Below are 24269 nucleotides of genomic sequence, written 5' to 3'. Positions count from 1 at the left end.
TGGTTGCGTCAAGGGCTCAACCTTGGTCTTACAGACCCCATGGCCTATCTTGGTATGTCCTCAAAGCAGACTAACCCACAGCAAAAGGGCTCCTCTATTAGACCAGAATTCTGATTAATTAATGTACAGCAAGAAATGTAGGTGCAGTGGACAGAAGGCTTGTGACAAACCACCCAGGCCGTTATCAGCTGAATTACTAGGTGAGTGTGAAGTTATTCACAAGAGGGGAGAGTTAAATAATTCTTCACAGTTCAAACCTGATGCTCCTTCCACAGATGGCATGTCATTTCCAGGCAGATTGGATTCATGGGTCAACGTGCCAATGACAGAATTGACCTCTGGGACTCCCGCTTTTTCTCTTCATGTCCCTCTGATCTGAAGGAAACTTTCTCCAGCTTGATCTCTTTGCACTGGCCCATGTTGATTTACTTAATTTTCCAAGAGTGGTAGTGTTTTTCTCAGAGCCAGACCCACCATGGATTTCCCTTTTCCCCTTTTAACAATAGTAGCTGACTCTTTATTCAAAGTCCCGATATAACAGTTTGGAAATGTAAAGGCAAGTTCATTTAGGAGCGGGCAGGATGTCTGGCTTGCAAGCAGGCACCTTTGTTTTAGGTGCGATGGAAGAGCGGTTTTGAAATGGATGATGTTGAGAAGGACAAGAAGAGTTTTGTTCAGAAGTGTGCCCAGTGCCCTACAGTGGGAAAGGGAGGGAAGCACAAGACTGGGCCAGATCTCCATGGTCTGTTTAGGCAAGACACAGGGCAGTCTTCTGGGTTTTCTTACCTGGATGCCACCAAGAACAAAGGCATCGCCTGGGGAGAGGAGACACCGGTAAGAATTTGGAGAATCCCAAGAAGCACATCCCTGTAACAAAACTGATCTTTGCTTGCATTAGGAAGACAGGGGAGAAAAGGGCTGACTCGATAGCTTCCAAGAAACCATAGTTGACCACTGCCTTGTTTATTACAAAACAAGAATGTCTCATGACTTCTTCTGTGTGTACTGTATTTCCTTTGATCTCATACACCAGAACTCAGATCGTGGATGGCTGATGGAATGTTCCTTTTGGACAGTCCTCATTGAAATAAGTTTGGCTTGTGGTAAATGTATCTGATTAGCTTTTTGAACTTCTGTAGTAATTCTGGTTCAGCAAGCTCTGTCACTGTTTTCCCCTTCTAGAGAGATGACTGGAATCGATTGGTAATGTTCGACTTTTCACAGAGACCGTACATGCCATCTCTAAACCTTGGGAGATGGGTTTTCTATTTTGATTTATATAAATGTTATGTTTATTTAAATATTGAGGAAATCCCTTTACTATCTTACAGAAAAGCAATACTCAGCTGTGTTTCACGTCATGTTCATTAGCCTGATAAAGACAAGGGCTGAAGACAAGCTGGCATTGTCCACTTTCTCTTTTTGGTCTTAACTCTGCCAATTTAATTAAAATTCCCTGCATCTAAAATGTTGCCTTTTGCTTAATGAAAGGCATTTTCATGTGGTTTATGTACAATATTAAACCAAGAATATTTAATGCTTTTCACATTTTATGGATGATCTATAATGTCAGATACTTTTAGGATTGTGTGACGGGATGTGAGAGCAAACTTGTCTTGTGAATTCTTCATTAAGTCAGATGAAGTTATAATTCAGGATTGTCTTTTAAACAGCTTTTTGAAAACCTAGCTGTAGAATTACCATACATGAGTGATTGGGTATGGTGCTCTTATCAACTCATTAGAAGGATTAAAGTTGAAATATATCATCGGAACAAATTTGCAAGTTATGTGATAAAGCTGCAAATAATTACAAATAAAATCACATTAAAAAATAAGAGCAATTTCATTCAGTAGATACATGTCACATAGGAAGTGGCAAGAGCTTCTTTCCAAATATCTCAATATATTATTATTAATTATTACATTGATAAATACTATATAAAGTGAGGTTTGCCAACTGCCCATGTTTGTTTTATCTTATATTTTAAATAAAATGTTTGTTAAAATGGCTAACATGAGGGCCTGCTTAGAGCAGGAGTATCTTTGCTTGGAGAATGGAACCAGAGCAAAAATTTGGCTCAAAGAAAACTACCTCGCAAATGAAAAATGCCTAATCTCACAGATTTTGCCCGAGTGTATCTGTGCTATAGAAGCCTCAGTTCCCATTTTTATTTCCCTGAACTATGAATTTTCTTGAGTATTTACTGTTTTTTATTTAAACATTCTGTAGTTGGCCAAGGATTCAGGGAAGCCAGTGGTTATGATGGACACAGAGAGGAAAAGGCTGATCGAACTTTTGAAGGACTTAGATGACAGAGATTCGGGGCTGCCCTGTCCTGAGGTATGTAAGCTCTGATATTCAATGACCTCTATGCTTCATCTTCTTTTTTTTGGGTAGTTTTGATTATTTATTTATTTTGGGAAGAAATTTATTTATTTGACAGAGAGCGAGCACAAGCAGAGGGAACAGCAGGCAGAGGGAAGAGGGAGAGGCAGGATCCTCACTGAGCAGGGAACAGGTGGAACTTGATCCCAGGACTCTGGGATCATGACTTGAGCTGAAGGCAGCAGCTTAATAGACTGAGCCACTTAGGCGTCCCTCAAGTTTTTATTTAAATTCCAGTTAATTAATGTGTAATATTAGTTTCAGGTGTAGGGCTTCGTGATTCATCACTTACATACAATACCCAACACCTGGGGCTCACCGCAGCCCGTGCCCTCCTTAATCCCCATCACCTATTTAAACCACAACCCCTCCGTCAACCCTCAGTTTGTTCTCTGTTGTTAAGAATCTGTTTTATAGTTTTCTTCTTTTCTTCCCCTATGTTCATTTGTTTTGTTTCTTAAATTCCACCTATGAGTGAGATCATATAGTATTTGTCTTTTTCTGAATTATTTCACTTAGTGTAATACTCTCCAGCTCCAGCCACTCTGCAAACCATGCCTAATCTTGTCTGATCTTGGAAGCTAAACAGGGTTGGGCCAGTTTAGTACTTGGATGGGAGACCTCTACACTTCTTAATTTTTATTTTTTATCATGTTATTGACTTCTTATCACAAATCTGAGTACATCTTCAAATTATGGGACAATATTTTAAAAAATCCTGTTTTACAAAATGATGTTGATTGAATTTTTCAGATTTATTCTTGGCCAATTCGTTATCAACTCTCAGAGGATTATCTGATGTCACTGTGAGAGTGACTACACGTTAGCGATCACAATAACCTCTGAGATGTAATAGGGCTTAGTCACTGATGACATGTCAATGTGTTTCTCTGTGTCCTTTTATTTTGGACATTTCTTATTTTCCCTAAGCTGGCTCCAGGATATTTTGGTGTCATCTTCAGTAACCCTAAAGAATACCATCCTGCTTCTGCCTTGAGCATCCAGGTCCCTGAAGTGTCCAAGGAGGGGAACAGCATGCAGTCCAGGGTTCAAGTGTGGGGTTTATAGGGCATGGGCTGGTCCCACGAGCAGGGCAGTGGCTTAGCTAAGCATTTGTCCTTGTTTGCCTACTAAGCTTCCAGCAGTATCCTTTACTTCTGCAAAGAAATGCATTCTCCTGGGTACCTTGAAGCCCCTAGTCCTGTCACCTAGTTTTATATCTGTATGTTTAATAGAGGCATGATGGAGTGAAGGCTGCTGGCATCCTGCCCAGATCTCTTTTACCTGGTATCTTATATGCCTCCATTCCCTTAGCCTGTGTCAAGACTACACAGCTACCTCCTTCCCTGGAGTCTGGCCATGCGTTAAATGGGAGCCAAACAGCCTAGGGTAGTTCCCCCTCTCCACTCCCAACCCCTCCCGACTCAAGACAGGCTTGGGTCTGCGGAGCAGTGTGTCCTCCAGAGCTTCCCTGGGGGTCAGCGGAGACCACATCCTTGCCTGGTTGTGTTTCCCTTGTCCTCACCTGCTTCCCTCACATGGCTTCTCCTGGGAGCGCGCCTTCAGAAAGTCACTTGAACAAGAATCCCTGTCTCAGGTTCTGCAACTAGACCAGCCTCAGATAAGTAGGTGCAGAGGGTCATTTTTGCTGTAGGGACACAAGCTGTGCCTGAGCAACGGTACCTGTTGCCCAGTGGGGGAGGGTGTGCCAGACCTCCAAGGCCCTCATTCCTCCTCAGCTGGCAGCTGAGGCTGGAAATCTCAGTCCAGGGCTGTCTGGATCCTCCAACGTATCAAGAGAAGCTAGAAATTCAGATTTTCTGTGGGAAATACTTTTAATACTTTTAAATGTTGACAACTAATTTCATTTAAAAATGTCCTGTGTAGGGCGCCTGGGTGGCTCAGTGGGTTAAGCTGCTGCCTTCGGCTCAGGTCACGATCTCAGGGTCCTGGGATCGAGCCCCACATCAGGCTTTCTGCTCAGCAGGGAGCCTGCTTCCCTCTCTCTCTCTCTCTGCCTGCCTCTCTGCTTACTTGTGATCTCTCTCTGCCGAATAAATGAATAAAATCTTAAAAAAAAAAACAAAAACCAGGACGTGGTAAAAAAAATGTCCTGTGTAGGCAAACAAAGTTGCTACCCCACCACCCTCACCCCAAATCACAGACAAATCTACATACGTCACTGACTACAACCTCGAAATATTCTTTCCTGAGAAGTTGCAGGCCCAGCGGGGGCTGTGTCTAGGAATGTAGGAAAGTGTTGCTGTGTCTAGGGCTGGCAAGATTGCCTGGGGAGATCCATCCCCTGACAAGGCCGAGGATAGATAGCGAGGCCTCGGAACAGCTGGTATGTTCTCTGAAGCAGAGGAGAGAAGTAGGTAAGGCAAACTGCTAACCTCCCACAGAATTTGGAAATATTTTAGCTTTAGAATTTGTGGTAATTTATTTTATTAACAAAAGCTAAGATAACAATAAGACTTTTTTTTTTTTTTTTTTAAACAGTAGGATTTAAGGGACCTGCATCTCATTCCTGGTTTCATTATTAAGAAGTTAGGCAAGCTGCTAGCCATTGATTCTCTGGGTTCCAAACTATGGCTTGGTACATCTTCCTTATGTACCCAGAAAGGATTTAACAGTGGCTTTTTATTATTAAATATTGCCTTTAACGTATTATTTTGGTTAGTATTTGTGTCTTGTTCCTCTCTTTATTTTTAACTCTTTTCTATCCTTTACTTTTATTTTTAGGTAGATTATTTACAAATACCATATAGCTGGATTTTTGTTGTTGCTGTTGTGTCTTTGTTTCTTTATCTTTTGTTATTATTTCCTTATTCTTAATCTTTTAATGAGGATATTTAATTTATTCATATATATTATGACTTCTGACAGTGTTTGGACCTTTTTTCCCCATCTTGTTATTTCATTGATTAGATTTATTTTGTTTTCTTTCTTTTTTTTTTTTTTAAAGATTTTATTCATTTATTTGACAGAAAGAGAGAGAGAGCACAAGCAGGTGGAGCAGCAGGCAGAGGGAGAGGGAGAAGCAGGCTCCCTGTTGAGCTGAGAATTGGATGTGGGACTCGGTCCCAGAACCCAGGGATCATGACCCGAGCCAAAGACACTCAACCGACTGAACCACCCAGGCGGGCATCCCTAGATTTATTTAGTTTTCTTAACTTCATCTCCTTTTCCTCTCATAGTTTGAGGATTCAGTTCAGTATTTTATATCTGATCTGGTGCTGCTAACCCTCAATTTCTTAAAATACATTAAAATGTCTATATTTGTTTTCAACTTCAATAATTACCCTCTAAAATCTTGTATCTTAACAAGGCAGGACTCTGGCACCGTGACCCAAGCCAAAGGCAGAAGCTCAACTGACTGAGCCACCCAGGCACCCCATCTACTATATTCTTAAACCATACCAGACTTCTTCAGATTCCTCAAATTTGCTATAGTCTTTGGCACTTATGTATGTCTTTTTCCTTCTGGAGTGCTAACCCATCCTCCCATTACTGACAAATGACTGTGCAACTGAAAGAGAGTGACTAGGATGGTAATTACATTTTAATTCCCCCAGAACTCCTGCCCTTGGGTGGTTCTTCATAGTGGCATATTTAATTGTGAGAACGGGATAGTGTCTTGAATCTCTCTAGGATACTAAGAATTTTTAAAAGGCTTCCATTTTTAAAAAAAAAAAATTATTTTAAAAAAGATTATTTACTTGAGACAGTGAGAATGAGAGAGCGAGCGAGCACAAATGGGGGAAGGCAGAGGGAGAGGAACAAGCAGATTCCCTGCTGAGGAGATAGCCCAACGTGGGACTCGATCCCAGGACCCAGGAATCATGACATGAGCTGAAGACAGACGCTTAACTGACTGAGCCACCCAGGTGCCCCTACTTTATTTTTTTAAAGTAATCTCTACACCCAGCATGGGGCTCAAACTCACAACCCAGAGATCAAGAGTTGCATGCTTCTCCTGCTGAGCCAGCCAGGAGCCCCTAGAAGATTTCTTTCTATTTTGGGAATTTACACTTGTAATGAATGGCACTCCCCAAAGCCAGCAGCCTCTACTAGCAAAATGAGTTTTGCATTGTATCTCAAATTACCCATATCTAAATCAGTGTTGAATGTGTGGGTTTGGTTGTAGACCCTTGGTTACCAGACTGAGCGCTCACTGTAAAGGAGGGTGGTGAAGAGCATTTTCTGGGCTCTGTCTTAGGGAGGCAAGACTTCTGAAAGCTACAAATTTCCCACATTAGCAAGGGTGTCTAGAAGGTGCTAGACGGAAAAACATGATACCATCTACTACATATTTCATATAATTTTCCTCTGTGACAGAATAATGCATGAAACATTTGCATTTCTGTTGAGTTTAATCTGACATACTCTTTTATTTCCAGTGTCATTAAAAAAGAGTTCCATTCAAACAAAAATTTTGGATTTATCACCCAAATATTTAGCCATTGATTCCATAGTTTCATTATTTGGTGACTCATTATTTCTCATTTAGATCATATAGTATTTATATCCCTTGTATTTAGGAAAAATTAACAGGAGTTTCTTATTTGTGACAAAATACTATTTTTTATAATGATGTATAATAACTTTCACTGCCAACTCACAAGTGTATTTAAAATGTTTACTATATCATATCCTTGTATGGATATACTACAATCTCTTCACTTTTCCCTATTTTTAGACATTTGGACTTTTTGTAATTATTCTTTACTCTAAATGACATGGCAAAAACATGTAAGTCAGTCATGACTCTGTAAGTCAGAGATGGACTTTAGTGGAAAGAACAGAATAAATGTATTGGGAGAGTTGTATAGTCCACAGACTTGGTGGGAAGTTTGGCAGGTATCAGGGTACCCAGAAACATGGCTATGGAAACTCCTTAGAAATAGGCTGGTTAGAGGTTGCGTTATAGCCACCAGTCACCCCCACTAGATGATCGCTGTTACCAGTATTGGTAAGCCCAAGATTACTGCTATTGCCATTAATTACGGCCCCACTTCCCCTGCATCTTTGTATCTCTTTCCCTCAAGAGTCAAAAGTCCAGGGTGTTGACTTCTGAATGGCTAATTATTCTGGGTCATTTGCTTGTCTTCCTGATGCCAAGGGTGGGCAGAAGAGGTGTCTGTTGGGGACCTGTTTCCTACTAAGGCTCATGCAGTGTTTGGTTTTACTGAAACAGGAAGGGAGATTGGATGCTGGGGTTAGGGGGAGACATGTAATTCTTGCTGCGTGAGTTTTTGCATGTATCTCTTGTGGTTACTACTTAGGGATTGATTCCTGGTATTAGAGTCATGAAACCAAAGTGTATGAAATTTCTAAACTTCCTTGCCCCCCATTTGCCCTTTTATTCTTAGTGTTTTCATGATTCTTCTGTCCTTGTGCTACAAGTTTCTCTGGGTGACCTCATCCATTCCCATGGTTCAAGGGTTTAAGCCATCATAGAGATGTGGGTGAGTCCAAAATACTTATTTCCAATCTAGGTCTCTATCTTGAACTTCAAATATATTTAACTACCTAACATAATCTGTGGATATCCTAGGGTCATCTGTGAATATCAAAAGTTCCCAAACAGCATTCGTCATTTTCCTTCTTGAACCTATTATGTCTTCTGTATTCCCTCACTTGGTCAATATGACCACTATACCCCTAGTTCTCAAAATCCAGATTTTGTTTTTTATCTTTGATCCTTGCTCCTCCTTTCACTCTTCCATCAAATTATCTCCAGATTCTGTAAATTCTACTCCCTAATTATCTCTGGTATCTGTTCTGTGTTCTGTATTCCTTCGTTCCGGTGCTCATCACTTTAGTTCTGGATTATGGCTTCTGCTTTTTTTTTTTTATTTAAATATTTATTTGTTTGAGAGAGAAAAAGAGTGCATGCATGTGCATGTGAATGGGGGGAACAGCAGAGGGGGAGAGAGAGAGAGAGAGAATTCTTGAGCAGTCTCCCCGACGCTCGATCCCAGGACCTGGAGACTATGACCTGAGCCCAAATCAAGAGTTGGCTGCCCAACTGACTGAGCCACCCAGGTGCCTGGACTTTTGTATCTTAACTGGATTTTCTGCTTCCAGTCTTGTCTTCACCAGCTCCAGTTTTAAAGATTTTATTTACTGATTTTGGAGATAGAGAGTGAGAAAGAGCACGCATGTGTGTGTATAGGGGGAGGAGTAGAGGGAAGAGGGAAAAGCTGATTCTGTGCTGAGCACAGAGCCCAACATGGGGCTTGATCCCACCACCCTGAGACCATGACCTGAGCTGAAATCAAGAGTCCAGCACTTAACCAACTGGGCCACCAGGCACCCCACCAGCCCGTTTTAAAATGCATAGCCAATCATGTTGCTTCCTTGATTAAGATGTGATGAAGATTGATTATTTCGTCCAGGAAGCCTTCTCCAACCACATTGTCTCTCTGCTCCCTCATGTCCACAAAGGATTTTGACCCTTACTGGTCCCCATGGCACCTTGAGCTCACCAGCGTTCTTCATACCTTGTTAAAATCTTTGCTGCCAAAAGACCAAGAACTCCTTGAGAGCAAAGCTTATGAGATTCTTACCGAATGACCAGTGCCCAGTGTAATGCCTATGGACGGTGGGTGCTCAGTACAAGATTTCTGAGTGAACGTTATGAATGCACTTTAACCCATTATTAAACAAGTGTTCGTTAAATAAGGAATTAGATGACCAGTTAAACTCATGGACCCAAACAACTCCGTTTATAGATCCTATATTACCTTTCAGGGACAGATCTTGAAAATACCATGTCTATTATGGGGGAAACATAATTTCTTCCTATTCAGTGTATCAGAAACCACCTTTTCAAAGTGGAGAAATGAGAATGCTGTAAGAACCAAACTGCGAGGCCAAGAGATTTATTCCACAGGGAAAAAACCCCACAAAGTGTAGGGTATACTTTATTCAGATTTGGCAGATAATGAAACCATACATCATTTAATTTTTTTCTTTCCCTATTCCAATGTTAATTTTGTGGGTTTTTTTTTAATTGTTTTGGGGTGTGTGTGTGTGTGTGTGTGTGTGTTTGTGTGATGAGCATTGCTGTAGCAGTCTGAAAGGTATATTTTGGAAAGAAAAAACATAGCATGGGAATGACTTGGTGACCCTTGCTTGTTTCCTCTTAGGGCTATCCGTCTGGCTGGCTGGTCCCAGGAGAAGGATACACACTTGCAATCACCCAGCACCAGCAGCTTGCTGAAATTGACTCAAAGCTCCAAGAACTTTCTGCAGCCTCACCAACAACTTGCAGCCTTTCTCTAAGACTTGAAAACCAGAGTGATCAGGTAGATTTAATTTAAGAGCACACAGACTGTTTAGGTTTGTGCGCTAAAACTAGTTCACAGGATTTGACAATCTGCTTGTTAACTAAAGAGGTTTCTTCCCAAATGTTTTTTCCATGACAACAAACGCAGTGATAGTAAGTTCCGTAAGTGTGTGTGTTGTGTGTATTTTTCTTTGTTGACTTCACTTCCTCTTCATTTTCCTTTCAGTTGGTAATTTGCTGGGAGGGGTCGCTTGGGAAATACTTGTTTTAATGTTATTATGTCTTTCTGATTTAAGCTAATTCTTTTTTTAAATATTTTATTTATTTATTTGACAGACAGAGATCACAAGTAGGCAGAGAGGCAGGCAGAGAGAGAGAGAGAGGAGGAAGCAAGCTCCCCGCGGAGCAGAGAGCCCGATGCGGGACTCGATCCCAGGACCCTGAGATCACGACCCAAGCCAAAGGCAGAGGCTTAACCCACTGAACCACCCAGGAGCCCCTGATTTAAGCTAATTCTTGATCATGATCAGAAGACAGGCTAGGGAAGAAAATTGATAAACACTCATTTGTCCTTTAAGAGCCTTACTTCTCTCTCAATTCCTCTGGTTCTAGGTATCAGCAATAGCAGCTGCTTGTCCCTTATGCTACCAGATTTTTTTAAATTTAACATCAAGCAGTGAAGCTCATTCCGCTGATGACTTCTCTCCTATGAGGATTTTGAAATGAATGTGTTTCCTCTCTTGCTAGCTCTCTCAAAGAATTGTTTACAATTTTCTGTGTAGAAAAACAGAAGAGTAACAACAGCTTTGTAAAAGTAAAATTCTGTTTCTCACCCCTCAATGCTTCATAGGATCTAGTTTGGGGTCGAGTGGTAGTTTTCACTCAAAGAGAAGACGGCTGGTCTTTTGTTATTCTACCTCTATTGGTTTTGTAGACATTTCACCAAGTCATTTTCTGTACAGTCTTAGATGCACGTGACTTTTTCAGTCCTAAAAAAGACTTAAAAATAAATATTCTATAGGTAATAATTCTGCTTTATAGGGAGTCTCGAAGCCATGGATCGAAGTTTGAGGATCTGGCTTTGGGCCAGTTGAATCTGCTTCAAGGGAAAAGAGGAGCGTTAAGATGTTCTAAAGCAAGTTTGGTCGCTGGCAAAACCTGTACGGAGCCATGTCAGCTTCCTTAGCTTATGTGCGCAAGGGCCAGGCACAGCTGCTGCTGAGCCCTCTACACAGCAGGGGTGGCCGTAGTCGAAACCACTTGTTTCTGGACTGGGATAGGGGTTCTTGGGAAAGAGAGACTTGGAATCTCTGGTCCCATCCAAATGTACCCCAGGACTTTGATACCAGTTACGCCACTCGTTTGTTTATGTTCCTGGGTGTCATTTCCCAAAAGCAGGAATCCGAGATGGGGAAATAAAATTGCTCAGGGATGCTCTTTGTTCTTCTTTGTGTTCTAGCTGATTTTGTTGTGGTGGTTGGTGTTACTGGGCTTCAAGGGTAGTTGAGATCTCAAAGCCGAGTAATGATCCTAAAGATTAAAAAAAATACCTTTTCCGTGGCAGTCAAATGTTATTCTTTAAGGAGAGATGGAGAATTTAGAGGTTTGTTTAGCTACTAGGGCTTAGATAAAGTGACTCTGGTAAGATTCTGTCATCATTTAAATCACATTTTCAGAGGTCACATTTATAGTTCAGAAACATATTTAAAAAATACTAAAAGGGGGGGCGCCTGGGTGACTCAGTGGGTTAAGCCTCTGCCTTCGGCTCAGGTCATAATCTCAGGGTCCTGGATCGAGCCCCGTATCCGGCTTTCTGCTCCGCAGGGAGCCTGCTTCTTCCTCTCTCTCTGCCTGCTTCTCTGCCTACTTGTGATCTCTGCCTGTCAAATAAATAAAATCTTTAAAAAAAACATACTAAAAGGGAAAACCAGTGTATTACTTAGGTGTCACATACTGACATTTTGTGTTTTTATGTGAAACAACATTTGGGTAGAGAGAAAAGAGTAAACTGCATTTTGGGACTCCCATCGGATGCAGAAACAGAAATGTAACATCATAGCTGATGAAAAGAAATAATTAATGATTCTTGCATGCAAAAAAAAAATGTCTTTGAGCTTTTGTTCATTTTCCTCTTGGCATTTCCTCATTTCTAACTAAAACCAGCATTGCACATTGAATTTTCAAGCCAGAAATGCTAACATGGCAAATTATTTTGCAGATATTATTTTTGGATTGGAATCCTTTCTGGATAAATATACTGAAAAGTATCGTGGTTAAACCTTGCGTATCTGTGCAGTTGATGAATGGGCTCCAATCTGTTGCTGAACCACAAATATTCATAGTGCTTATTCACATGATTTTTATTTTTAACCCTTCTGCAAACCATTAACTCATCAGTTACTTTTCCTCCATGCTCCTTATGAAAGAATGTCTTTCAAGTGGAATATGAATTCTGTTTTTCAGCAAATTGGTTCCGCAATATTCATCAAGTGCTCCCTGTGCAGGAATTGTAGGGGACTGACCGACAAGGCAGGCGAATGTGGAACTGTGGAGTCAAAAAGCCTCGCTTTGAGCTCTGGCTCCTCTACTTCCTAGCTCTGAGGCCTTGGGCATTAATCAGAAGCACCTGGAGCCCTAGTTTCCTTGTCTGTGCAGTAGTAATAATAGTATCATTCTTTAAGGCTCCTTTAAAGGGTGAATAAGTTGATTTGTTAAAGTACTCAGCACTGTGTCTGACACCAAACTCAACCGATGATGTTATTATAATAATAATAAGCGACTTAAGGAACACCTTTTCTTTCTTTATTTACACATAGATAACTGTGGTACAAGTCCACATAGATGAGCACTATAGAAAGCTCTAGAAGCAAAGTGCTGTGCTGCTACTGGGGAGAGAGAGAAAGCACACCGGAAGGAATATCAAGAAAGTCCTGTTCCACAAGTGAGGGAGAGGAGAAGGAAGAGAAACTAGTGAATGAGGCAGAAGGGGCCAGAGGCCCAGAGGAGATTGCCATTATACAGCATGAGGTTGAGAATTGGTGGCATGATTGGCAAATTTGACTCACATATGGGTTTCCTTTAGCCCACAGAGTGTTTACAATTTTTTTTAAAGATTTTTTATTTATTTATTTGACAGAGGGAGAGAGAGATCACAAGCAGGCAGAGAGGCAGGCAGAGAGAGAGAGGGGGAAGCAGGCTCCCTGCTGAGCAGGGAGCCTGATGAGGGACTCGACCTGAGATCATGACCTGGGATCATGACCTGAGCCGAAGGCAAAGGCTTAACCCACTGAGCTGAGCACCCCTACAAATTTTTTTTTTTTAAAGCCGATATTTCAGAATTGGGTGAATTCATATAAACATCTATACTTCTAGTTTTTCTTGAAAAATGAGAGAATCTGGCATATTAAACCTGAATCCTTGCTTGGCAGCATACAGGATTGCTCTGAGAGGCAACTGCGGCTTTCTGTGGAGCACAGATTGTCCCGTTAGCCACAGTATTCATGACTCCATGTTGTATTGCAGGCCCCGAGGCCTCCTGCACACACTGGGGTCACTTTCCCAGCCCCTGTGCAGGCCGTCAAAATATGGTTGAATACCTGCTTGTTTCATCGGAGAGGCTGTGGTGGCTGACATCAATTGTCCAGATCGGTACGTGCCTTCATCTCCGACCTCCAAGCAGCTTGTAGCACCCTGGAAGGTCGTTGTGGAGTGACCTTACAGTGAAAGAAGTACCATAATATGGAAACTGATCTTACCAAGAGTAGAGAAAGTATGTCCTGGAGGGGAGGAGCACAGAGAAAGGTTATTTGCTGAAGGCATGATATTTTAAAAATTCCTTTGGAGATTTATTTTGTTTTGTTTTGTTTTTATTTTGGTTAAGAAAACAGTTTCCCAAACAAGTTGAAACGTGTAGACTTTCTGACTTACCGACAATGGCAGCTATAAGGGGCTACATGGGTAGGCGTGTGAGCCTAGGAGGATAAACGTACTCCAGTCAGAATAATTTGAGGGGCTCCAGAAATGTGACTCAGGGATTAAGGAAGTCGTTGTGAAAGGAGCAGTTAAGAAATCTTCTTTTCTTCTTGAGCTTGCTGATTAGGATATTCTCAGAGGACACCCTGGCCTGGCTCTTAAGTTTATGGCAATATTTTCAAAGCAGAATTTGGTCTTCATGTATCTGATTTCCTTAGTGTCAAACAAAGCATGTGGTCACATTCAGAAGGAAGAATGGCGTATTACTACTACTGCTGTAATGTGAATAATATCACGTGGGTGCCATTTTTACATCTGGTTTTTATTTTCATTTCATCTTAGCAAAAGAGAACTAATTGAAGCAATTTTTTTTTCCATTTTATTTATTTTTTTCAGCGTAACAGTATTCATTCTTTTTGCACAACACCCATTGCTCCATGCAAAACGTGCCCTCCCCATTACCCACCACCTGTTCCCCCAACCTCCCACCCCTGACCCTTCAAAACCCTCAGGTTGTTTTTCAGAGTTCATAGTCTCTTATGGTTCGCCTCCCCTCCCCAATGTCCATAGCCCGCTCCCCCTCTCCCAATCCCACCTCCCCCCAGCAACCCCCAGTTTGTTTTGTGAGATTAAGAGTCATTTATGGTTTGTCTCCCTCCCAATCCCATCTTGTTTCATGGGGGGGATAGGAGAAGAATAAATGAAGCAATTTTTTTCTTAAGATCTGTGGTTTAACTGTGCGTACCTATCCATCTCTATCTCCTAACCCTCCAACAAATCAGTTAGTTCTTTCCTTATATTGTAAATCCCACCATAAAATTGACTGATGTTCTATAATTTAGTCGCCATATTTTTTTGTAGCTGTCTTAGATTCCAGCTTTCTCCAGAAATATCTAAGAAATAGGAGTTATGTGGGTATTTAGTTTCCTAAGTCCTTAGCAACTGAATTCAATCATAAATTCTATTCAGTTTGGCTCTTGTAAAGAAGTATAATTTATTCATGTCTCATGCAATCTGTCTTACTAAATCTAGAATTACAGTTCATGGTTAGATTTTTTTTTTTTCCTTGTTGGGAGAGGGTCTTCCAATTGTCCTCATTGACAAGAGGCATTTCTCTGTCCCTAAACCAGCCAGTGTAACTGAAAATAAAGGACTCCCTTAATTTGATTTATTTATTTTTTTGTTCTTAAAATGTTGATTCAGTTGTACACATTTTGGTAAGACCAACAAAAAATTAATGCACATTTGATTGATGAAAATTGTAGTTGTATTCATCTTTTTTCTTGCCAAGAGCATACTGTTGCTGACATCAACAATTAATTTTTTTTTTTTTTGTCTCTTCCTGTTTCAACATTTGTTAAAGCTGAGGAAATAGAAAATGTTATCTGACACGTAATCCTGAAAGATGTTTCACTGTTAGGTCCAGGGGTTTGCGGAGTCCCGATGATGGCCAAGTAATCTACTTGATGTCAGACTACTCAATACATTGGTTGAGGGCAGGAAACTGGGAATTTCTTATGTTAGTCATAAGCAAAGAAATCTTATTGACTATTAGCTCATTTTCAAAAACTATAGATGTATGCTATAAAAGCATGGATTTTTGGATTTAGGAATAAACAATAAGTTGCTTTGAAGGTCATTGCTAACCTGTCTAACATTCCCAAACAAATCTGGGGAATTCCTCTTGCCTCTTATGTTTTACGGACTACTTTAAAGTTTAAAGAATTTTACTTATTTATTTATTTATTTGACAGAGATCACAAGTAGGCAGAGAGGCAGGCAGAGAGAGAGGGGGAAGCAGGCTTCCTGCTGAGCAGAAAGCCCCAATGCGGGGCTTGATCCCAGGGCCTTGAGATCATGACCTGAGCCAAAGGCAGAGGCTTAACCCACTGAGCCACCCAGGTGCCCCTACTTTAAAGTTTATATTTATATTTCTTTACTTTTCTACATTAAGTCTCCTGTGTAGTCAAGGCTTCTTTCATTTCATGGCAATATTCTAAAATGGTAAAAACAAATTTGGCCAGAAGACTTTTTTCCTTCCTTCTCGTACTGCCTGGCAAATGACCCATCTGATGATAGAAAAATAGCAATGACCTTTTTTGAAAAGTATAGCTTTTGTTTGAAAACATGGGGCACATTGGCTTTATTTAGGCAGGTTTGTATTTTCCTGTTTAGCTAGCTTCAAAGACCCCTGTTGGCTCAGTCAACACCACAGTTATTTTTCTAAGGTTGAACTTAGAATCCTTGGCAGTCAATTAGTCAAATCAATAAATATCTATTGACCTCAAGGACAATTCTCTTCTGGTGGCTTCTTGGGTTTTCCCGTGCATATCACAGAGAGCTTTTCCTGAACTGAATTTTACTTCTACTGAATAAAAGCATTCCTATATGCCTCAGAAACACAGAAACCATATGGCTGATAAGATAATCTGCTCAAACCTTACTACCATAGGAAATCAAGATATTTCCTGAGGATCATGAAAATAGATAGTACTGGTTGGCACTTTGATGTGACAGCAGAACCTCTCTTGGTACCACAAGAGCTTCTTGAATATGGTGCCAGTGGGAAATTTTTGTCAGAATCAATGATTACCTTTTTTTTGCTCCCTCATGGCCTCTCTTTATTTGCATGCTGTCATTCAAATATTTGAACTATATAGTTTTGCTATCAGATCATGACTGAGGAAGGATATTACATATCCTTGTGTCCAGCTGTAGAGAATTACACACTCATAAGCTATGAGAGTTGGAAGAAAGTTCTTTCAGAAGAAATTGAGACCCAGAAAGAGAAAGTGACTTGCTTAAAACTATATAACAGGTTACACCAGTAGAACTGGGGCTAACATCTAAGCATTGGACCAGTACCTTTGGGTACAGAGAGTCACATTGTCAGAGCAGAACAGAAATAGTCTTGGTAGAATTTCCTAAAAATAAAATATGACTTCTGCTTATGAAATAAATGCATGGGTATTATAGAAAATTTAGGAAATACAAAAACATCTAAGAAAAATAAGATGAAAGAGTCAAGATTTTTACCATCAAATTAAATTTCCTTCCAATCTACTTCTCTACAAATACACACACACACACACACACACACACACACACACAGAGCCTACCAGTTAGAGTTTTGGGCAAGAAAGAGAAAAACACCTAGCTTGGATTTTGAAGATAAGTAAATGAACTACTAATAGATTTAAAGGAGCCAGTAAGGGATGTTGGGACACCTAGGGACTAGCAACATTGAGTAGGGGGAAGAAGTGTATTGGAGCTCAGGGAAAGCTGAAGCTGTGGGAGAAGAACCAGCCATCCAAAATTGTAATCATAGAAGGTGTGGGCAAAGGATTTACCAACCTTTCCCCCTTTGGCATGAGAATTTGAATGGTAGTTAACTTCCTCACTGTTTCCCTGGCGGTCTGTAAAGGTTGGAATGTTGCCAAGGGTTAGGAAGCATTTTGCCTATGCTAAAAATGACCCCAGGACTGGGAGAATTAAGAAGACCTGGTGGGGAAGCCATACCTTGGGTCTGTCTAAGTGTAGTGATTATAGAGACTGGCATGTCCCTTGCCAGGACCCTGTGGGGGAGTGCCTGTGGCATCATTTCCAGAGATGACATTCTTATGAGATAAGAAGCTTTTAAACCAGGGTAGCTTCATTGCCCCTTGCACCTGAACTGTCATGGCATGGTCTGTAACAGAAACTCCCGCTGAGGAGGGAGTCCTGACACTGCCCTGCTGTGTTTCATGTCCTATGTTCTTCTCAATAACTTCTCTCCACATGTGGCCTCTGTCTTTGAGCATGAATATTCAGTTGAATCTAAGAAAACTCTCCTGTTGGGCACCTGATGGGATATATTGCTGCCAAAACCATCATGCCAAAATAGGGAGGAGAGTGGGAAAATACTGCCAGCTCTTTCTTCTCCTGCCCTCCAGTCTCTCACCACATTGCTTAAACCTAACCACAAAACAGAGATCAAGGGGAAAGAGTCCCATTGTCCTAGTTTGCGTCAGGTGCTTCCCATAGTTTGTTAGTTTATCATTCTCCAGTTGATGGACATTCGCCTGTATGCATAAAGCTGCTATGAACATGTGTGCACGAGGCTTTAGTCATGTTTCCATTTCTCTTGGATAGATTCACCGTAGTGGAATTGCTGGGTCCTGGGATAGACAGCGTCGAACTTTTCAAGAAACTACCAAACAATTTTCCAAAGTGGTTGTACCATCGTATACTTCCACTAATAACACCTGAGAATTCCTCTTGGTCCACACCTTTATAATTTGGTGTTAACAGTTGTTTTCATCTGGGCTATTTTAGTGGCTGTCTAGTGATATCTCATGATTTTAATTTACATTTCCCTGATGACTTACTGATGTTAGGACTTCTTTATGTGCTTATTTGTCATTCACATATCTTTTATGAAGTATCTATTCAAGTCATTTTTTTCCAAGTCATTTTTAAAGCTAGATTTTTTTTTAGTACTTCTTCTTTATTATTGAATTGTGTGAGTCCCTTACATATTATGATTACAAGTTCTTTGACAGATTTGTGTGTTTTAATACCTTACTCTCAGTCTGTGGATTGCCTTAATGGTGGCTTTGAATAAGCAAAATTTAATATATTGATGAAGTCTGATTTAGAAATGGTTTTCTATGTCTTTTCTTTGCCTACTCAAAGATTAAAAAAAATCATAGTTGTAAATTATTAAAATGCTGTCTCTTTTAAAAAAACAATTTCCATTTTAAAATGAAATCCTTTTTGGATTCTTTTCATTTCCCTACATTTTATTGACTGAATGTTTGTGTCCACTCAGAATTCATATGTTGAAATCTAATCCCCAGTGTGATGGTATTTGGAGGTCAGGACTTTGGGATGTGATTAGAGCATGATGGTAGAGCCCTCATGAATGGGATTAGTGCCCTTTTAAAAAAGACCCAGAGAGCTCCTTTGTCCCTTTTGCCATGTGAGGAGCCAGCAAAGAAGATGGTCATCTAGGAACCAGGAAGCAGCCCTTTACCGGACACCAAGTCTGCCAGTGCATTGATCTTGGATTCCCAAGCTCCCAGAACTACATTTTTTTGTTTAGAAGCCACTTAGGATGTGGGCTTCTGTGTGTCTCTACTGTGGATCCTATTTCATAGTAGGGACATGTCTGTGAAAGTTCATGAGATCCTGGATGCTTAAAGATGTAAAGAGACCTTCATACCATCTTTTCCACATGCCTCTCTAACATTAGGTTTCCTTCTTAAAAATATTCCTGATATTAATTTACCCTCTGGGTGCTTCTAGGCATCGAAGCTACCAGAAATGAGTCCCCTTTTGGGGAATACAAAATGTAAAAAATTGCTTCTTGAAATTAATAGTTTCTTCCAGTAGAATTTTATACAGTATAAATTTCATTGAAACATTAGTGTGATCAGAGTTCTGAGAACCAAATCACAGTTGAGTTTTGAACAATGTGGGGGTGAGGGGCACTGACCCCTCCCTCCATGAAGTTGAAAAATCTCTGTGTTACTTTCAACTTCCTGGAAGCTTAGCTGCTGGTAGCTCACTGTTGACTGGAAGCCTTCTCAATAATATGAAGAATTTATTAACACATATTTTGAATGCTCTATGTATCATGTACTGCATTCTTACAATAAAGTAAGGGGGAGGAAAGGAAATCGTAAGGAAGAGAAAATATGTTTATAGGTCTGTACTCTATTTGTTGAAAAATAATCTGCATGAAAGTGAACTAAGCAGCTCACACTCATGCTGTTCAAGGCTCAGCTGTACAGTCCATGGTCCAGGGTCCATCTGGCTTCAGGAGTATAGTGATTGGGATCAGTCACGATCCCTGTCTGAGCAGCAGAAGTATGGTTAATACAATAAGGAACAGGTGGTGTGATTGAGAGACCATCTTCCCTTCCTAAGTATGTCAGGGAACATTTCACGGGGGAAATACACCTGTGCTCAGACAGAGTAGGACCATTCATGAGGAGCTGGAAGAAAGAGGCATGGAGAGGTGGAGAACGAGGAGGAGTGAATATTGCCATGCCTTTGGGTGTGAGACTCCAGCAGTGGGAGAGGAGCTAGCCCAGGCACAGCCCAGGATTGGGTGAGGACTTTGCACCTTGCTCTGTGGCTTCTCGGCAGAGGCTGGAGTGCATGGGGAGACTAGTGGTACCCAGGTCAGTGAAGAGGCCTGAGCAGTCGCTTAAGGTGACAGTTCTCAAATTTTCAAGTAGTTGTGCTTCAGGCTGTTAGTCCCTCCAATAGAATTTTGTCCAGTGTGGAGGTGGGACCTTTGAAGATTTTCCCAGGCTCTGTGTGTGAGTCTGAAGCACCCAAGGTTTTGAAAACCACGGGTTCAGGGGAATGACGAGGGAGTGAGAAAGAGAGAAGGGCCTTGATTATGAGGTACTAGAAAGTGAGATGGCGACTCCTCTTGGTGACCAACCATCGGTAAGGTGTGAGAATGTGGGAGGCTTCTGGTTTGAGCAAGTTCAAACATGACATCAATGTCAGGCTCCTGCATGGCAACAGGGAATAGGAGATCTGTGGGGGAAAAGTGGGAGGTTTAGCTGTAGATAGAAGGCCAACTTACTGTCAAGAAATACCCATTTTTATCACCTCAAAATAACATTAACTTTGGGATGTTATGGTTCCGTCCATTCAAATATTGCTGATAATAGTGAAATACTTTCACCTTGTCGTTCATACTCTTTTCGAAGGGCGTATTTTGCTCACATTTGTTAGGCACTAAGATTTGTTGCATGCCAGTGACGTAGTGTGATGACTTTTAGGCTAGATGTTATTATCGTTCTGCAGACGATGGAACTGAAGCTCAGAGAGGTTAGTTGATTTCCCTAAAGTCATCTTAATCAGGAACCAGGTAAAGCCAGGATTCAAAACTCCTGACTTTGCCAAGGCAAGTTTGCCCTTGAACCTCAGTCTCTCATAGCCAGAATGGTGGGATTTTTTCCCCTGTCATTTATATATGGTAAATGTGGCGTCCAGACAAAGTGTGATTTGCCCAAGATCTTAAGCTGGTAAGTACAGAGCAGGGACGAGAGTCCAGGTGCCGCTTCCCGGCCACTGCTCTTTTCACAGAACTTCTTGCTTCCCAGATGACTGGGTTTATTTTCCTACTTGTTTCATGTACAGTTGGACCTTTCCCTCTCAAACAGGAAGAGTTAAGAGAATTATGAATGTCATTTTAAAGGACAGAAACACCGTCTGAGAAGCAAAACTAACTTTCAAAGCTCATTTGTTTCGGAGCAATGTATGACGGTACATTTTCAGCCTGTGCATGAATTTTTTTTTTTTTTTAAATTAGGAACCTGAGCTTCATGATGATGATCGAAACATGGAAATAACTCCAGGAGAAAAGGTGCTTCGGAATACCAAAGAGCAACGGGATCAGCAAAACCGGCTGAGGGAGATTGATGACAGACTGAGGAAACTGAAGGAAAATGTGGTAAGTCTTCTTTTTAATTTCAGTTTTAATTGTCACCAGCAATTCTCTTAAAAAAAAGCTTCCAGTTTCCTTGGACTGTTTTATGACTGGTTTTATATTTGTTAAGTCTGTCAAGAAAACTGACGTGGGAATTTTTCACAATTTGAGTAAAAATATGATTCATAGAACTTAATGTAATATTATACATACTTTATGTGATGTAATAAACCTGTGAAATACTATGTGAGGTCAGAATAATGATCCACACATCTAATATTCTGTGCCTGATGGTGACATAAATGTTGTTTTTTTTTTAAAGATTTTATTTATTTGACAGAGAGAGACCACAAGTAGGCAGAGAGGCAGGCAGAGAGAGAGAGAGAGGGAAGCAGGCTCCCTGCTGAGCAGAGAGCCCAATGGGGGACTCGATCCCAGGACCCTGAGATCATGACCTGAGCCGAAGGCAGCGGCTTAACCCACTGAGCCACCCAGGTGCCCCAAAGAAGTGACATGATTTTTTTTTTATTATTTATTTATTTGACAGACAGAGATTACAAGTAGACAGAGAGGAAGAAGCAGGCTCCCTGCTGAGCAGAGAGCCTGATACGGGTCTTGATCCCAGGACCCTGGGATCATGACCTAGCCGAAGGCAGAGGCTTTAACCCACTGAGCCATCCAGGCGCGCCTAACATAAATGTTTTTTTAATGGAAAAAATTTGTAGTCATTCTCCATAAAATCATGTTTATATATTGAACATACAGCTTAAATTCTCCCACTTTTTGTTCATAATTCATAGTATATTGTTACTCAATTCAAATATGTTCTAAATCCTTCTTGTGCCTATCTCATGTTTTAAGAGCTCGTCATGTAAAAACATTATTGCTGATGAGAGAAAACTCTTAAATCAACTAAATTGTGAGCTGGTTGATATTCTGATCCTATCAGAAAGTCTCCATAATGTTATGATTTTCCAGCTACCCAGAGGATGCTTCCAACTGAATCCTTGGCTTTTACCTAAAATGAAACATGACAAGGCTCAGCTTATGACTCTCCCCACATGCTCTCTCCCAGGGCTGGTCTTGGCACAAATGCCAGCAGCACCTTCTTTCTGTCTCCTACTAAATCCCATTATCTTGGGTGATCTTCAAGCCTCATTAAGTTTTAACCACTATGGCTAATTTGCTGTCATATCTTGCCACCGTTCTTTATGACTCTGAAAATCTTCTCTCTTTTGTCCTGGCGCGGATCACCCTTCTGTCAGCATTGTCACCCCCTGTCTAGCCACTTAAACCTGGTCAGTCACTTCTCTCATTATTCCATTTTATATGCTGTTGCAGGGGTGTAAGCATCAGGTAAGTGATTTTGATTCAATTCTGATCTCCTTAGAGCTCTCCCAGAGCGTGCACTGATCCCGATGGAGATTCCCCCGCTCTGCTCATGTGCAGCTGAATTGCTCTGAACCATTCACCAGCCATGGACAGCAGCCCTGACTCGGAGCCTAGAGGCTAGTCAGGTTACCTCATAAGGGCCAGACAGCAGATCGAAGGGGACCGAATGCATTGTGCTTATTTTTAACATTCATTTTTATTTACTTTTCGTGGGAAATGAAATGAGAATTGTATCAGGGACTCTTCCATTTTTATCTTCTGAGGGATTTTTTTCTCCTTGGGGCTATTGATATAGGGAAGAAGTGGAGGAAGTCAGAATGGTTAGGGAGTATAAAGAGGCTCTTGGCCAATAGTTGTGGTGGTAGTAATGGGCACTGCCGACTTGGTAAATACAGTGTTTGTGGCTTGACTGGTTTTGAAAACCCTGGGCACTTCTCATCCTGTACCTGCCAATCCAAGGCAGGCAAACCCTGTCATTCTCCATATTTCAGCTCTCCTGATTTCTGACCATTTGTCATATGCCTTGGACATATATCCATTATTTTCTGCTATGTCTCTACTATTATGTAATTTTGGATACAAAACCTGGATCCTTTAGGAAATCATACATTTATTTTCCAGTGGCATGTGAAAGTTGGCTAGACTTATAGAGATATGGTAAATATCAAGAGTTGGTTTTTACCTAAGTGGAAAAGAATAATACGCATAAGTAGAGAAGAGCAAGTACTGTGTGCCTACGGTAGCAGACACTGGTCCAAGTATATTATAACTTACTATGTAGTCTTTATTAGCACTCTTGAGGTCAATATTACTATCCTCACTTTCCACATGAGGAAATAGAAGTTGAGTAAATTTCTCAAGCATATGTAGCTACTAAGTGGAAGAGACAGGATCCAAATGATCATCTTTTTTGAAAAAAGATTTATTTATTTATTTATTTGACAGAGATCACAAGTAGGCAGAGAGGCAGGCAGAGAGAGAGGGGGAAGCAGGCTCCCTGCTGAGCAGAGAACCTGACATGGGGCTTGATCCCAGGACCCTGAGACCATGACCTGAGCTGAAGGCAGAGGTTCAACCCACTGAGCCACCCAGGCACCCCTAAATAATCATCTTTTAACAACTATCTTGTTTTACAGTCAACACTTGGAGAAACTGCTGTGATAAAGGTGTATGAGTATTGATCTGTATCATCTTTATGTTTTAATTGCTTAGCGTTTCATAATACCCTGTGGATCACATTGGGTACCACATGAGTGTACTTTTTAGGGAAGATACTGTATCTGTTTCAAACTCTGTAAAGCCCAGTGTACCTCATAAATTTCTAGGTACTTTGTGGACGGGGAACCTGGAGACCTGAGTCCTTGTTTCAAGGTTGTCAGTGGCCTGATCTGTCACCTTGATGAATCACTTTTTCCTCTTAGAGTCTTGGTTTTCTTACTTTAAAATCAAGGGAGTAGGGCTAGAGGACCTTTGTCCTTTTGCCTGTGATTGCTGGCATATTTTTTTGGCAAAAAATGATGTTATTGGTAGTATCTAAAGTTTAGTGTGTATGCTTGACAACTGGTATTAATTGGTTTAAATATTCTATTGAAAGTTACTTTTGGAAGTTCAGTAAAACTTTTTAGGAGAATGTGAGATTGTCTTCCGTATATAGAAAAAAGTTAGCCCACTACTTATAGACCAAAAAGTATGTTTTCTGAACGATACCTTCTGGAAATGGCTGATTTTGCAGTTTTGTCTTATTTTTTGTATTACGAGAGAATATCGTTTCAAGATCACTGGGTAACA

General features: G+C 40.9%; 1 protein-coding gene across 1 annotated transcript in view; it reads left to right on the top strand.

The window, feature by feature from the left end:
• The window catches only part of FSIP1 (fibrous sheath interacting protein 1), a 188880-nt gene that overhangs the window by 34790 nt on the left and 129821 nt on the right, over positions 1–24269 (top strand). Inside the window, exons 7-9 of the mRNA XM_046009042.1 lie at positions 2233–2343; positions 9546–9704; positions 20973–21113. Coding sequence (XP_045864998.1) covers positions 2233–2343; positions 9546–9704; positions 20973–21113 — 411 coding nt within the window. The remainder of the gene's footprint in view (positions 1–2232; positions 2344–9545; positions 9705–20972; positions 21114–24269) is intronic.

Source organism: Meles meles, chromosome 6 (assembly GCF_922984935.1).
Source record: "Meles meles chromosome 6, mMelMel3.1 paternal haplotype, whole genome shotgun sequence".
NCBI classification, from domain to species: Eukaryota; Metazoa; Chordata; class Mammalia; order Carnivora; family Mustelidae; genus Meles; species Meles meles.
The sequence above is the reverse complement of the archived record's forward strand: the minus strand, read 5'-3'. Positions and strand labels throughout refer to the sequence as shown.